This window comes from Centroberyx gerrardi, chromosome 19, assembly GCF_048128805.1.
Source record: "Centroberyx gerrardi isolate f3 chromosome 19, fCenGer3.hap1.cur.20231027, whole genome shotgun sequence".
NCBI classification, from domain to species: domain Eukaryota; kingdom Metazoa; phylum Chordata; class Actinopteri; order Beryciformes; family Berycidae; genus Centroberyx; species Centroberyx gerrardi.
In genome coordinates, this window is record NC_136015.1 from 14,753,168 (window position 1) to 14,769,416 (window position 16,249).

The 16,249-nt window shown below is 41.0% G+C and overlaps 2 protein-coding genes across 2 annotated transcripts; both read left to right on the forward strand.

Moving 5' to 3' along the window:
• The first annotated feature begins 330 nt into the window (after nucleotides 1-330).
• lix1l (limb and CNS expressed 1 like) lies at nucleotides 331-6,829 on the forward strand. Its single transcript, XM_071914697.2, has 6 exons — nucleotides 331-793; nucleotides 3,550-3,713; nucleotides 4,317-4,457; nucleotides 5,123-5,218; nucleotides 5,699-5,776; nucleotides 5,873-6,829. The coding sequence occupies exons 1-6, from the start codon at nucleotides 457-459 to the stop codon at nucleotides 6,122-6,124; spliced, it is 1,068 nt and encodes a 355-aa protein (XP_071770798.1). The 5' UTR covers nucleotides 331-456; the 3' UTR covers nucleotides 6,125-6,829.
• Nucleotides 6,830-10,078: 3,249 nt separating this feature from the next.
• sf3b4 (splicing factor 3b, subunit 4) lies at nucleotides 10,079-15,448 on the forward strand. Its single transcript, XM_071914717.2, has 6 exons — nucleotides 10,079-10,132; nucleotides 11,072-11,200; nucleotides 11,771-12,313; nucleotides 13,168-13,338; nucleotides 13,852-14,013; nucleotides 14,620-15,448. The coding sequence occupies exons 1-6, from the start codon at nucleotides 10,099-10,101 to the stop codon at nucleotides 14,790-14,792; spliced, it is 1,212 nt and encodes a 403-aa protein (XP_071770818.1). The 5' UTR covers nucleotides 10,079-10,098; the 3' UTR covers nucleotides 14,793-15,448.
• Nucleotides 15,449-16,249: the final 801 nt, after the last annotated feature.

The window sequence follows — 16,249 nt, forward strand, 5'->3', positions numbered from 1 at the left end:
AAAGTGCTTAGGGGGTTAGTTTGGTAGTTTTTGTTCCTCACATATATATTATGGTAATTTTGTGCAATGGAATAGGAAAAGTGTTATTACATATTCTAATTAAATTATCAAAAACACTTGTAACATGGTCCATTTTGTTATTTTTTGCGACCAAAAGCACTTGAGAAGTCTTTTACGACCTTTAAAGTCGGGAGCAGGAGAATACGAGCAGCACTTGAAGGCAGCACCTGACTGACACTCCAGCAGCCTAATCCAGAGGGAAGATGCATAGCAGCAGTGTAATGTTTCGGAGGGACATCGGATAAGTGCTTGTTTCGCCTGTATCCGTCTTTGTCAAAAGCCTGCAAACACTTTTGTCCATAAAGCCTGCTGAGCCCGTGTTTGAATCGCAAAATCGTCGGCTGATCACTGCAGCTTTCAACCAGATCCCGGTTTCGCAGACGTTACGTTGGGACAATGGAATCTATCCCGGACAGTATCCGCCCTCAGAGACTACAGCCAGGCATTGGATTCGGTTCAGGATCCACCGGGACCCTCCGCTCCTCTCTCCGGCCCGGGGTTACAGTCCCCATCGCCCCGCTGCTTCCCTCCCCGGCCTCCCTGTGCGCTTCGTCCGGGCCTCCTCCCCCGCCGCCGCCGCTCCAGCTCCACAGCCTGTACGGCAGTATGGGCGGTATGGGGCTTGGACCGGGGGCTGCCGGGCTGTGCAACCCGGGGAACCCGACGGTGCTGAAGGAGGCGGTTGAGGCTGTAGTCCGTAGCTTCGCCAAACACACACAGGGTTATGGCAGAGGTAGCGTCCAGTGGTAATAATGCCTCGTTTTCATGTGCAGACATGCTGTTAAACCCGTGTCCAGTTCTGTCAGTTATGCTAATTTGGAAGGGGGATTTGGAGCCACACAATACCAGAAAGCCACTTTTAGCTACGCCATTTGTTTGGAAGTAGTCCCGTGCTAGCAACGAAAAAAAATCACTACAACATTCCTGTCATATGATATCGGGATCAATACTGTTTATATGGCATTCAATAACGAGTTTATAGTGACCTTATCGTGCTTTATGGTTTCATCTGCTGTGATATCGCTATAATAATTCTTCATGGACTTTTAGTTTTGCTGTGATTTTTGCATATTTGCTGTCCCTGTTACAGAAGTAACGTTACCAACTACAGTTCTGTTTCGTAAGGGATCGCTAATCCCGAACAATAAGTATCACATCTCGAGATTTGTCATGTTAAAGTATTCATTTTGGTAGTAAGTTATATGGCAGGGTATTGCTCCTATGTAAACGTTAAAAAAAGATTAGTAACAGTGAATAATACAGTAGGGGAGAGGCAGGGACTTTACACGAGGCGAGTAGCATGCTTGAAAACTAAAATCAGACAAAAACTACGATAATGCTGGCAGCTGGAGTTAATACAAGTGGCCTTGCCCAATGCTAATAGGATTTATTATCAAAAGACTGTCCCCCCCTGCTCTGATTAACAGTCTCTTCCCTACTCTATCCCATTTAGGCTACTTAACACCCTCAGCACTGGCAACGCCATAAACGATTGTTTTATTAGACTATAGCTATATAACCTATTACATGTTTTTAGTGTTGTTCCAATTTTATGTGGAAGGGGGGCGGGGAGGTAATTCAAATCAAATTTTAAGAGGAAGCCAAATGTGTCATACGTTGGGCCTTTTCCAATGCTTCTTTTTTCCCACAATATGATACAATTTGATTTTTCACATGGTTTTCTATGATATAATTATCATTAGGCTAAACCTAACCTATATAAAAAAGTAATTAAAGCAGTGCACGTCTGGCTATTACCAGGGTATTAGAGGGTATTAGGCTGCAGTAAAAAACAGTGTGTTAAGACAGACAGAAAAGACAAAGTCAAGAATTTTGTCTATTGTTACTTATTTTTCCTGAATAAGTAGGCCTATTTCAATCTACCTACTTCAATCCTTCACATAATTTCTCAGAGGGGTGATAAGTCTATTTTGACCTTCGTCTTTGATATATTTGTTACATTTGTCAGAGAGGTGCATATTGTTCATATCCAAAAATTATACTTTTTCCTAAAGGAAATTAGTATTGCAAGAAAATTAAGTGCCATGTTCATCCTTGCTCTCTCTTATCCGGGCAATTTATGGTGAATACAGTTCTCGCAAGCAGTTTTGATCACATGGCAAAAGATGCAGGTTTTGTCACAAGACCACAGTCAATAACAGTAGCCATGTTGCCCTGCATATTTTTTTTTTTTGGTGCTGATGGTTCTTGAACCTTGTTTTAGACCACATGTGGACAAGGGTTAGGGTTAGTTAACAATGTAAGGCCAAGGGCTGCAACATGAATGCAGTTTTTTGGCATAAGCCAAAAAATGCATTTGAAAATCGATTAGTTTAAAGTGTAAAGTAGATATGAGCGCTTTAGATCATATGTTATGGTGTTTTTAATATGTGTTGCAATAGCAAAATCAAAATCATTCCTCACATGCAGTAAAATAGTCCAAATTAAGTGTCTTATGTCTCTCTTAAACCCTTTGGAGGATAAAAAAGGACTTTCAAGGTCTGAGTTTACTTAGTATCACCTACTTTGTGTGGACCTTGTTTTAAGATTTGTTCATAAGGTATTTTTTTCAGATACTAACTACATGGCAGCATAATGGGATGCACACCGGATATCAGCGAATAGCAATTAACTACTCAGTTCAATAATACATCAATTCTTACTTATTGATAAGCTAACAATAAGACCAAAGTCAATAATGAGGATTTTGACTTTCAAACAGTAAGAGCATTAACAAAATTGTTGGGATTGATATTATCCTGAAAGTGTAGGGATTTATACATAGCTGATCTCAGGACAGGCCTCCCAGCTTGTTGATAGAGGCCTCTAGTCAGGGGCTGCGGTACTAAAACTTACTGATCAGTCTCCAGAAACTGTGTATGAGCAAGAAGCTGCCTGTGTTTGTATCCAATAGCGAGAGCTGGGAGGCAAAGGAAAACAGAGAACCTTGGATAATGTTGGCTGCGCTCACATCTCTCTGCAGACCAAAGCCCAAATAATAATTCATGACAGAACTGTAACTTTAACTGCTTTTCTTTGTTGTTGCTTCTCTGTGGAGGACAGAAATGTTATATTGACAAAATGAGCGTATCAAGCGTAGGGTTCAGTGAGTGTTTCTTTAAGCAACTGAGGTGATGGGGGATTTCCACCAGGCAGCCACCTAAATATTTTTTCTAAGCAGGAAAAGCCCCTTTCCATCCCTGAGATGACATTCCCCCAAACCCTTTCCATCTTCGTAGTTAGAGAGGATATTGCACTTCCCGGTCAGTGGCTACAGGCAAATGATGCTTTTAATGCAAACTGCAGATAATGGACTAACAGCATTTTGATTTCCGGAAAGACAACAATAGTTTCTTATCTTTTAAACGTGATAACCCCTAATTTAAACTTGAATTTTAAACCATAACTCTTCTTATGTAAACAGAGTGCATGATAAAAGGTTTATGTACCACAAAGTGACAAGGCCTCTTCTCTCTCTGTGTCCTCCAGTTAATGTGGTGGAGGCTTTGCAGGAGTTTTGGCAGATGAAGCTGACCAGAGGGGCGGACCTGCGGAACGGGGCTCTGGTGGTTTATGAAATGGTCCCGTCCAACAACCCACCATACGTCTGCTATGTTAGCCTTCCAGGAGGCAGCTGCTTTGGAAGCTTCCAGGTACAGTACGTGTATTTTGTTAGCGTGAGTGTTATTACACTGTTTTACCTATCTGCTTCATTGAATAATGTTCTGTGGCAGCGCAGTTTGATCTTTACAACAATGACTAAGTGCTTTATAAGACAAATAAGCATTTTTTGTCATTATCATCATATGTGATGATCATATTATCATCACATTTTACAGTTTTACAGTGGAATTCAGTTGTATTTGTGCCAAAATATCTTGCATGAGACAGGAGACTGACAAAAGGAAACAATCACAAAGATTGCTGGCATGAAAGTAAAACTCACATTGGTAAACCTCAAATTAGATATTACTGAAGTCATTAGCTATCTTGTGATCGCTACTTACAATTGCAGTTAAAAATATTCTGTATGATTTGATTTTTGAATATATCTTTCTCATTCAAATGCCATGTGAAACCTGCTTGCAACCACCGGACCTCAAATATGGCTACGAGTTTCTAGAAAACACCAAATTCATAGTGCACACTGTCGTTAATTTCACTCCATATCAAACACTGCCAGTCCTTACCCGTTTGATAATATCTGTATCTGATGGTACCTGAAAGCTAATGGATAAATTCTTCACTGTTGACAGTTCTGTCCAACCAAGGCAGAGGCAAGACGCAGCGCTGCCAAGATCGCTCTGATGAACTCTGTTTTCAACGAACATCCCTCCCGTCGCATCACAGACGACTTCATCGAGAAGAGTGTGTGTGAGGCCCTGGCCTCCTTCAACGTAAGTTAGAATGACACGAGGTGGAAAGTCACCAATACCTAGAAAAGACAGTAAAGGGGACACCAATTTGTAAAGTATACGCAATCAATACACAGGCACATGAAAATGAAGATATTGAAGTAAATGTGTAAATGTTTCTCAGTAAATGTGACACCAAACATGACAAAGGCCTATTTTGTGTTGAGTAAACCTTACAAGCACATGGATTTCTAGAAGTCCTGTGGAAGTTCTGTAGGCCTATACACAGTATACCAATAGTTGATGCTTTCAAAAGACAGGGTTAGGGAAAATATCATCCCTTTGAACTGGGCTGGACAATTAAAAATCACTTAATTTGGCCAAAGTAGCTCCTATTCAAAAGTTAATGAGGAAAAGAGATCAGAGAGGCCTTTGAAAACCTTTCAAAACAGTTCAATTCTTTACAAAATATGTATTTTTTTAAAGCCAAAATTGAAGGATATTCTGTAAGGAGATATTTCAGATACTTATGCAGATAATATTCACATACCGGTAATCACCAAAAAAAGAAGAAGTTATTGCAGATATAGAAGATATTTTTAGTCATCCTCCTCAGTATCAGTGTCTGACCCCAAAATCCAGCCCATTGAAGCCCCACTTTGAGCCCATGTAGCACACTGACTTTAATTGCTTGTTGTCCTTCACAGGGAAACAGAGAGGAGGCGGACAATCCCAGCACAGGAATCGGGGCATTTCGCTTCATGCTCGAGTCCAACAAAGGAAAATCCATGCTGGAGTTTCAGGTGCATAAAATATGGAGTGTGTATGTTTGTATGGACATAAGAATCAGTGAAGACCAGTCTTGGCTGAACTTTAATGTTGTGACATATAATGAAATATATGTACATGGATACTTTTTTAATAGTTTTTACCCATGGTTGTAACAAATATGGAGACAAAAACATTAGCAGCTGGACAGAACTGGCTTACTGATGACTCTCCTCTTCCCTGAAATGTATCAGCATTTTATGTGGGGAAACTGCTCAGAGACCTCCAATGGGGTTCCTTGGTTCGGTTCGGTCCCAGATGTGACCAGTTTATCTACAGCTAGCATAAAGTTTTTTTTATTTTTTTAAATAAGCATGGGACTTAAGGCTAGAATGGCTTTACACTGTTTCAAAATGGAAATGGGAAAAACTCGAGGCTGCATGCATGGTGTGTACATTTTTTGAAAGTGGGTTCTGTCTCTTATTCCTTCCTGCTTGGCTGTGTTTTTGTTTCAGGAACTGATGACTGTGTTCCAGCTGCTGCACTGGAACGGAAGCCTCAAGGCCATGAGAGAAAGACAATGTTCCCGACAGGTCTGTGTTTTTTAGACTATCAAAGGGGAGAGCAACTCTTACCTTCTTACTGTTTGATGCATACTATCTTCACCACTGAACTTATTTGACTCACAGGAGGTGCTGGCTCATTATTCCCATCGGGCTCTGGACGACGACATGCGCACCCAAATGGCGGCCGACTGGGTGAACCGGGAGCAGGGGGTAGCGGGCACTATCGGCCAGGAGCTGGCCTCCACGGAGCGGGAGCTGGAGGAGGCCCGGCTGGCAGGCAGAGAACTGCGTTTCCACAAGGAGAAGAAAGACATCCTGATGTTAGCTGTGGGCCAGCTCAACGCAGCCAACACCGCCACACTCCCCTCACACTAAATCAGCAGCTCCTCGGGGGAAAAAAACGCCTTCACGCTCCATAGGATTCTTGGTAACAGTATTCAACACTTCCTAGATATAACGGTAACTTTTGTATCTTATATGAAGGTATGAGGATCAGATATTCAAGCCTTGTTTTATGCACATCCATCCTCCATAACAAGCATTTACCGCTATAGCCGTTACCTCTTTGTGCCTAGTGATTACAGGACAATAGTGCTTTGTTTTAATTACCTGTAAACGCGCTTGGCACACCAGCTGACTGGGGTTTACGCCTTTTAATGCGTTTTATTTCAAGCTGTCCTCACGCAAAGTAAATCTTACATCGTAGACCTAGAGAGACGACGCCTGCCTTTCATCAGCGAATGTACAGGGCATATAGTGGTATGACCCATCAAGCCAAACAGATCTGATCAAGGTATGGATCATTCTGAGGTCAGATCAATGTGTTTCTCCAAAGTGTTCGGTGTGTTTACTTGCACATAGTGTTCTGGATACTGGGTAGTTGTTGTCGTATTCAAGATATAGGAATCTTTAAAATCCTGATAGTAAATATCCCTGTGTACATGAAAAAACAGAATAATTCAAAAATATTACCACAGAATCAGAACTTACTTAGACAGTCAAAACCAGCGATGAATGGGATAAAGTGTTTACATGTGTCAGTATCCCGGCTAATATCAGCATATCCCAGAAATCATAATCGGGTTTTGTATTGGGAATATGGTGTTAAATTGTACCAATGGTATCCTTGAATGATGTCAGAATTGAAATGTGCATGGAAACACACTCATTGGCTCTTGTAATGTTGTTAGGGTACATTGCAAAAAATATCAGCTGGTTACTGATTGCTTTGACAAAAGCTCAGGTATCTGAAAAATCAGATAATGGACCCTCGCTTTGTTTTCAATTTTATTTTTTTATTTTGTTTTTTTGAAGGCTTATGAAAACTACTCCGGCATTCTTTTTGTTTTTGGTGACTATGAGACTGGCAGAATGTATATTTTCAGTGTGCTACAACTAAAGGACCTTTAAAACAATGCTCCTCTATATTTAACATACTCTTTAGACAGGAATTAGTGCTATAATACTGATTCTGTTGGTTCTCTGTGGTCAGGTGCTTTTCACAGGAACATTTCTGTTTAAATTCAGAAGGATTAATGCATGGCAAACTAAAATGTAGGTGGGGATCTCAACAGGAACATCCACAAGCCACTTGCACACAGCAGTGGTAGATGGGGGGATCTTCTGTTAAAAGTACAGTTTGGGTTTTTAAGGATCTGATTCATCACGTACTGTGAATCATTGTAGTCGACCCAAACAGTGCCTGCACTTGTGGTTTGATTTGTGAGATACTGGAAGCAGAAATTGTTGCTAGCAATGCTAGTGTAAGTCCATGGGGCTAAAAACTGTTTCTAAAAATCTCATTTATCACCTTCCAAACTGTTTTACAACACAGTTAACTGTGTAGAAGGACCTAATTTTTTTTATTTTGTATAAATAGTATTTCCTAGATATTTCTCTCTCTATGTAGATTGTCTCTTAATGCAGTATTGCTCGCTAGATGAAGGCATTTTCAGGCACGAGTGGTTCTTTTAAAGACCCCATGTAATGGAAATCAGACTTTAGTTCATAATGTGTGGCTCTGATGAAAAAAGGAAATGTGGGCAGGAGTTATGCAAGTTAAACAGTAGGAGGGCACAGCTTGTTGCTGAATGTTTTATAGTCAACAGCAGCAACTGATTACACAGAATTTGAGGAGACAGCAAATAAAAAACAAAGAAGCTGGGGTGGAATATGGTTGAAGCTAGACAATTTTTAGATTATATTGCTGTATTTATTTCCTGGGATCATGGTGCCTTTTTTTAAATTGCTAGCAGGCAATGGTTAGATACTTATGCTTAAGAACTCAAAAGTGTTTTTTCATTTCCTGGAGTCTTTAAAGGAAGTTTTAAGTCTTCAAAGTTTCACTCTGCTTTTCAAGGTCTTCTGTCATAATCAGTCGTTACATCTAAAAGTTATAGATTACATCTTGGCTTTAAATCAAAGTTACATTAATAAGTTACATTACAGTTACAGTACCTTAATATGTTACATTATATTAGGTAATGAAGGATTTACTTTGTCATGTTACCTTTGATATACTTTCACAAACATTTTAGATACTCTTAGGTTTGGTACTCAGCTTGCAAATTGTGTGTGCTTCACTTTTACAAATATGACTCTACAAGCAACTTTGTGTTACTTGTAACTCAGTTTTAAAAGGAAATGTGTTATATTATGTCACTGATTGAAGTGACACTTGATTTCTTTATTGTAACTTACTGTTACATAATTATCTGCCCCCACTGCACGAGGTGTGATACACAAGTCTGCCTGACGAAATACACAGACAAGTTGAAAAACGAATCTTAAGTAATTTCCACCTAAGACTTTGCAGCAAAAAATGATGCAAAATTGAACCCTTCATTCTAACTGAAAGGTTAGATCAAAAACTTTAACACTTCATGCCAATAAAATATTAAAATGTAAATATGGCCATTGAAGTGGTACAGCAGAGAACACTTTGACCCCCTGTGGCTTGGTTGCCTGGATCTAGCCTCATTCATCTCTTGTTTTCCTCGTCACTTGTATTCACTTGTTAACCACATTTTGAATCAAGCAACTCATGGGTCTGGCCTGGAAACTCAGCTGTGGATACATTTCCCGAAGTCATCAGTGATTGTATCGTTCCCCTGGACCAATTCCAAGTCCATACAAATTCAAGCTGAATGTGATTAACAAGCGAAAATGAAAACAAGCAGTTGAAGCTTGTTCTGAATGAGCTGGATTCAGGCAAGTGGCTGGAGATCTTGCATTGTGTGTTTGTGCATTTTTCTTCTACTTTAGACACTGTTATATATATATATGCCACAAACCTCAAGCCATTAACTTCAGAGCTCTCTTGTTATAAACACCTTTGATACCTTTCTTGACATGTTTCTTTGTGATCATAATCAGTTAAGGATTTCTTTTATACAATGTTAAACAATGGTAGGCTTATATAAGCTCATATATTTTTTTCTTGTTACCGTCCATTTTATATAAAAAAAATCTTTGGCTTTTCATTTTTTGGCTTTGGTGCATGATGTTTTGATCAAATTTTGTTTTATATGTTTCATATTCTATACAGTATTATTTTATAAAAAATGTTTCTTAAGGCCCCTATTGTATGTATTTTCTATGAACATTTTGTATTCCATGTTTATACTTTCAGTAGATTTATATACTGTAATAAATCAGCCAATACAAATGTTTATCAAGTTGTCTTATTTGTTTCACTGTTCAGTAACAAGATGAATACTGAACCTAGGTAAAGTATTGATAGGTAAAACCCTATTTACACTAATGAAAATGTGGCTTTTCACAGCCGTTTTAGAGAGAACACAATTTCAGTTGTATAACCCAGTGGTTCTCAATGTGGGGTCCGGGGACCACCAGGGGTCCTTGAGAGGGTTCCAAGGGGTCCCCAGCAAATTGATGAAGTGTTAAACATCACCATTACTTCATTTGCAAGAAGTTAACACAATTAGAGAATGTAGAAGAATGACTGCTTTGGTCATAGATTCACTGTTATCTCTCTACCTACAATACAGATAGTCATGGAATTCTGTACAAAATCATATCTGACAATAAAAATATTCTCAGATTTGGGTCCGAGATGCCAGATTTCATCAAATGAGGGTCCTTGGCCCTAATGTGCACTAAATTAGATATGAATATAAAAAAGGTTGAGAACCACTGGTATAGCCAATCATAGTTTGCTTCAGAGTCTTTAACAAATGTGGCTCAAATTGTGACTCTAGCTTTGGTTCTCTGAAGGTAGCTGCTGGCAAAAGCTAGAAAAAAAAAGCTCACGGAACTTCCGCCTCCGTCACTCAGAGGAGGAAGAGGCGGAGCCACGTTTGAGGACGCTTCCCCTGCGTTCATTCAACATGGCGGCGGGGCCAATTTCGGAACGAAACCAAGGTAGGTGCATCATTGGATTATCTTGTTCAACCATAGCTTTGTAGCTAATTCATTCTTTCCAAAGTATTTGCAAGACTACATGTGTAAACTTCGAGCGCTTCGTAAAGTTGCTGGCCGCCTGGTTAACGGTTTGCGGTAAGCCGGTCAGACAGAGAAACACATGGGCTCGTTTGTTTGGCTTGCCGCTAAGTTCAGCCATTCATTTACAATTTAAGTGATTTAAGTTTCATTTACTCGCATGGTGCCGTTACCAGCCGTGTATTGGGTACTTCTAAACTTAGGTGTGATGCAATTCGTAGTGTAGGGGCCACCCTGATAAGCTATTGTTGTTAGCCACATCACATCTGGGCGCAGTATCAAGTTAGCTAACATTAGCCTAGCAAGCTACATAACTTATCATAGAATCTATGCGGGTTAGCTGACTGTCTTTCCCAAACAACTAGAAAGCTAACAGATTTTTATCTACATCTGCATATATAACCATAATTTATTTGCTGGTGGCAGTGGGTAACGTTTGCGGATTTTAACGTTTTATATCTAGTTTAGTTAACGTTGGCCATCTGAATGTAGCTGTTATCTAGTTACTAACGTTAGAAGATGGGCCCGAGGTTTGGTGTTGGAGAAAGTCAGGTGATCTGCCATCTGGAACGGGTTGAAACAATAAGGCAGAGTTGTAGTAGTAATGAAAAGGAATTGTGTACTGCACCTTGAAGTGAAGGATGAGAGAACCAACGTTGACAATTCAGAAGACCTAATTTTATTGGTGTCTAATTTAATGGTGTGTATTGTCAGCAACAGCCAGACTATCTCATATCAAGTCATTCCATTTCTTTTTTCCTTTTCCAATCCGTCCTATAGCAAAACCAAAACTGTGGTAGAATTTAGACACCTTTCTCTGAAATATCTCAATGTGCCTTTCTTGTTTGTGTTCTCCAATAGACGCCACTGTGTATGTCGGTGGCTTGGATGAGAAAGTCTCAGAGCCGCTACTATGGGAGCTCTTCCTGCAGGCTGGCCCTGTGGTCAACACACACATGCCCAAAGACAGGGTCACGGGCCAACATCAAGGTGAGTATCTTCAAATATGCTTTAATTCAGTTGTTACCATCAGGGTTAATATTTTCAGTCTCACTTTATTTGGATAGTCCAATGTTGATGCTCAACTTTCTATCAAGTGATTATAATTTGTCATTAAAAGTAATGGTAGAAATAGGGTCAGTTTAGGGTTATGGTTACAAAGACTGGAGATGCACCAAATAAGCAACAAAGTTAGTATCTAGTACTATCTGTATGTAGTAACTATCCAAATAAAGTGTTACCATAATTTCCATCACTATGACAAATTTGTGAAGAAAGAGAATGGTACAGTCAGGCAATGTTGGATTGGATGATGACCACAACACAAAATAGTTTGATAACACTAGTTAGCAGAACTTCAGTGAGACAAGATAGCAAGGTAGTCTGACAGGGATACACAGACAAGAGTTGATGAGCCCATTGTCATCAATACGGTCGCAACATGTGAATCAAGGGAGAAAAAAACGCTTATCAAATTTCTGGTATCCCTAAAGAATGTCTTCGTTGACATAATTAACAAACATAGGCTTGTACTCATGTGATCTTTTCACTCCTCCCCAGGTTATGGCTTTGTGGAGTTCCTTAGTGAAGAGGACGCTGACTATGCCATCAAAATTATGAATATGATCAAGCTCTATGGCAAACCCATCCGAGTCAACAAGGCCTCGGCGCACAACAAAAACCTGGACGTGGGTGCCAACATCTTCATCGGTAACCTGGACCCGGAGATTGACGAGAAACTGCTCTACGACACATTCAGTGCCTTTGGCGTGATCCTCCAGACGCCCAAAATCATGCGCGACCCAGATACTGGCAACTCCAAGGGTTACGCCTTCATCAATTTTGCCAGCTTCGATGCATCAGATGCCGCCATCGAGGCTATGAACGGCCAGTACCTCTGCAACCGGCCCATCACAGTGTCCTACGCATTCAAGAAAGATTCCAAAGGGGAGCGGCACGGCTCGGCCGCGGAGCGCCTCCTGGCCGCCCAGAACCCTCTTTCCCAGGCGGACAGGCCTCACCAGCTGTTCGCAGACGCCCCGCCTCCACCCTCCGCTCCGACACCGGTCCTGACCACACTGGGGGCCGGGATGCCCATGCCTGGTAAGACCGAAACACAGTGGTTATACAGGGTCGATTTTAAAGGGTTTGGGGTGTCCTTTGCTTCACTTCTTTTCAATTTAACCTTTTCTGACTTATTTTGAGTATATCTCAGGATAACATTTCTATATTTTTCCAGTTAGAAAGTCATATAAACATTTAAGAACTCATTGCCTATGACTTTGATCTTCTGGGTTAAGATGATTTCCAACAACCACTTTCCATCACTGTGTGGATGTAGAAATATTCTACTGACAATGGATCAGTTCTGATGCTATATTTTAGGTAATATGGTTATAAAGATAATAACTATTTAACGCATAGTACAACATCTGATATCTACTTAGTACAACACACAAAATGGCAGCTGTGCTCCTAGCTTTGTTGGTTTGTTGTGTTTCTGATACTGTGGTCCATATCTGCTACACTGTCATAATCTATAAATTTCTGCATCTAATAAATGTCTTGGCATGAGTATCTGAATCTGGCGAGTGCTATGAGGGCAGACAACAGGTTGAATTACAGGCTGGAGATGGAGTAGCCCCTTGAAAATGAGAGGTGCTGCTCTGACTCATGTATCCTTTTATCAGTGGGTGGAAATGAGATTGATTTAATTTCATCTTGGATAATGTCTGAAAGTAACATCAAGTCAACATGGCAGCTGAGAAATGAAACCTTTTTATGAGTTCCTAATAAAATTATGAAGTTATAACATTAGGTAGGGTAAATGGAATGTTCCATTTGTAAACCAATCCATCATTCTCAGCCGCACTGCATCATGTAGCCGTACTTTGAGCACTAATAAGCAGCACAAATCGATAATACATTTTAATGGGAAATGATGATTTTTTCTGCAGGCATGCCGCCTCCTGGTGCGTTTCCTCCCGTCCCGCCCCCAGGATCGATGCCTCCAGGAATGCCCCCTGGCATGCCCATGCCCCCAAACGCAGGGGGACCAGGACCACAGCCTGGTGGCTCGGGACCTCCGCCTGGACCGCCGCCCTTCCCCCCAGCCGGCATGCATCCAGGTAACGGCTTGTTCTGCCTAGGGGTGAAATCCCTCCAAGCTCACAATGCTTTCCCACAGTGGCTGCAGTCACACCACTGGGAGTGGGGCTCAAATTATATGCAGTTATTTTCCTGAAACACCACATTTTTATTGCATATCAAATGAATCCAAAACACAAGCTCGGGGTTGGAAAATATTTTACTCTGAAATTGACAGAGCATACTGACTGACCGCTTAAAGTTGAGTTTTAAATGTATTCTTAATTAGTAAAAAGTTATGATGCAATGGAATGACAGAACCAATTAATTACTTAGACTAGCTTTGTCACCTTTCACTGTAAAATCTCAACCTTTCCTGCATGGAAAAATATGCATGCATATTTTCGTACACACCCTCTACACATAAGCCCCTGATCTGCCATTTTCTGCTCGGAGAAAACTGGACAGCTTCCAGCGAAAATGTAAGCTGATGGAACCCACGAGACGCTGGATACTTGCTGGAGCACGCAGTAAAGTTTGTTTTTATCCCACAGGTATGCCTCAGATGCCCATGCCACCTCATGCCCCCCCTGGCATGGTGCCCCCGCCTCCTGGTCCCCCAGGATCAAACCAGCACCGGGCACCACCGCCTCCTGGCATGCCCCCCCACCCACACATGGGCATGCCACCCAGAGGACCATATGGACCCCCCATGGGTAAGCACTGTGCCATCTCATTACATCTTTAGTATCAACTAAAATGTCTAAAACTCACGAAAACTATCTTTTTGAGGGGAAAATGCCATGTCCTATTTTGTAAGTGAATCAATGCAGTGTAGCCTATAAGAGATCATCTGAATTGTTCATTCCATAACCTTACCTGTACATCTATAATATCCAGTGGTATAAGTATATAACCAATGATTTGTAATGCTGAAACTAGCCCATATGGCCACTATGACTAACAAATTTCCTGTGAGAAGGCCTACTATTAATTAACCGAATTTTGTAGATGGCTCATCATAGTACAATAAATTGTGATGTTCTTTTCGTCAAGAACAACACCCTCACTATAGTCAGGAACCATACCTGATTAATTTCATTCCAATACATTTGAGCCATAAAATCCTTGTTTATAAGTCTGAAATAGCAACATAGATGCATTGGCAGATCTGGTATGTTTGTGCTATTATTTACACTAAGCACATTTAACAATGGCTATGGTCAAAGCATGGGTAAGATCCCCCTTCTCCTATACTCTAAGCGTCTTTGAGTACCTTGAAAAGCTCTACACAAATATAATGTATTATTTTAATTTACCAGGTCCCCCCATGCATCCGGGTATGAGAGGGCCGCCTCCTCCCATGCCTCCGCCTGGCTATGGCAGCGGCCCTCCTCGCCCGCCGCCCTTCGGCTTCCAGAGAGGGCCTCCCATGCCTCCGAGGCCCCCGGGTGCCCCGCCGCGGGTTCCTATGAGAGGACCGATGCCCCCGTAGTCTGCTTCAGACTGCAGCGAGGGGCTCTCGTTTTGCTTTTTTTTAACATCTCCATACCCGCCCTAGTTTATAATTGTGAGACTAATTTAACCACCACTTTGTATCTTTTGTTGTCATTGTACAGATGCTGGACCTGTGAGGAATAAAGGTTTTAATACAAGTCTTGGATCTTTTTCCCCCCATAGAATATACCTGCTTTATGATCATTTTAGCCATTTTCCCTTTGAAAAGCTCAGACAGGAGACCTGATTTTCAATTGAACATTCAGCCTGAATAATGAAAAGGGAAATGGCAAGCCTCCTTTAAGGAATACAGACAAAGGCGAAATCTTCAAAGTGTCAGTTTGCGGCAGTGGCCTAACATATGGGGTCTACACTTTTAATTGGTAGCTGCAGATGGTTAAAGGCAGAGTTGGCTCATTTTGTCCTCCATTTCATGCAAGCATTTTAAGTATTTTGATCTCAAAACAATTTTCTAACATCACTGTCCTTATTAAAAATTATTTAGTAGCTTGGTCAATAAAATGTACAGCAGTCTCATCCTCAGGATAGAAAAGAGAAGACAGAAAGAAGAAAAGTAATCATTCAGCGACCCCTCCTGCTGCATCATCTGTGCAAGTTATATGACAGGTATGGTCAAAATGAAACAGTCTAACCTCATTAATGGGTTCTGTTGCTTCTATAGTGGTACAGTGTTTTTTTGGGGGGGGCATGGTTTACACCTCTTAGAAGACATAATCATGTTTATTGCCACTGCTGTAGAGAAATCACTGCCAATAAAAGTCAGTCAGTTTTTAACCACTGAAATATTAGATGGCCTATAAATGTGAAAATGGGCTGCTGCATTTTACAGCATTGGTGTCAAACTGGTAGAAATGTTCAGTACAGTAACATGTACACTCATTTTTTTTCAATCTAAATACCCTGGCGCACATGTACTAGGCAAATGGTTAGCATTTGTTGTGCGTTGGCCCTGTGACGCACTGGTGACCTGTAGAGTGTGTTTCCCTGCCTTCTGCCCAGTGCATGCTGGGATAAGCCCCAGCACCCTGTGGCCCTGAAAAGGATTAAGCAGGCTGAGGAAATGAATGAATGCCTCATCTTGCCCAATGCAAAGCAATGTCAAAATGCCTGTTTCTTCCCACACAAAGAAAATCTATACGGCAGTTTGCGACTACCTGTAAACTAGTCAGCATTTCTGTGGTCAGACAAATCATCAAACCAACTTAGTTATTTTGCAACTGTGACAAATTTTCAATTAAACCTGTCATCAAAATACTGCAAACTGCATCATAGCTGTCAAGAGTGAAACTATTTAACAGAAGACTAAACATAACACATTTTTTCCCCCAAAATTTGTTGGGTGTAACCTTTTTTTAGTGTCATTGCCACTGGCAAATGTCCCAATATGGCAGACTATTGACTTAATGGCCTATAGATTAAATTTATTTCAGCACC

What these genes read in the sequence shown, in the direction of transcription:
- lix1l (XM_071914697.2), top strand. Translation starts at nt 457, where the DNA reads ATGGAATCTATCCCGGACAGTATCCGCCCTCAGAGACTACAGCCAGGC. An exon ending in CACACAGGGTTATGGCAGAG is followed by an intron (nt 794 to 3,549) that starts GTAGCGTCCAGT and finishes TGTGTCCTCCAG; the next exon opens with TTAATGTGGTGGAGGCTTTG. An exon ending in GCTGCTTTGGAAGCTTCCAG is followed by an intron (nt 3,714 to 4,316) that starts GTACAGTACGTG and finishes CACTGTTGACAG; the next exon opens with TTCTGTCCAACCAAGGCAGA.
- sf3b4 (XM_071914717.2), top strand. Translation starts at nt 10,099, where the DNA reads ATGGCGGCGGGGCCAATTTCGGAACGAAACCAAG. An exon ending in GGCCGGGATGCCCATGCCTG is followed by an intron (nt 12,314 to 13,167) that starts GTAAGACCGAAA and finishes TTTTTTCTGCAG; the next exon opens with GCATGCCGCCTCCTGGTGCG. An exon ending in ACCATATGGACCCCCCATGG is followed by an intron (nt 14,014 to 14,619) that starts GTAAGCACTGTG and finishes TTAATTTACCAG; the next exon opens with GTCCCCCCATGCATCCGGGT.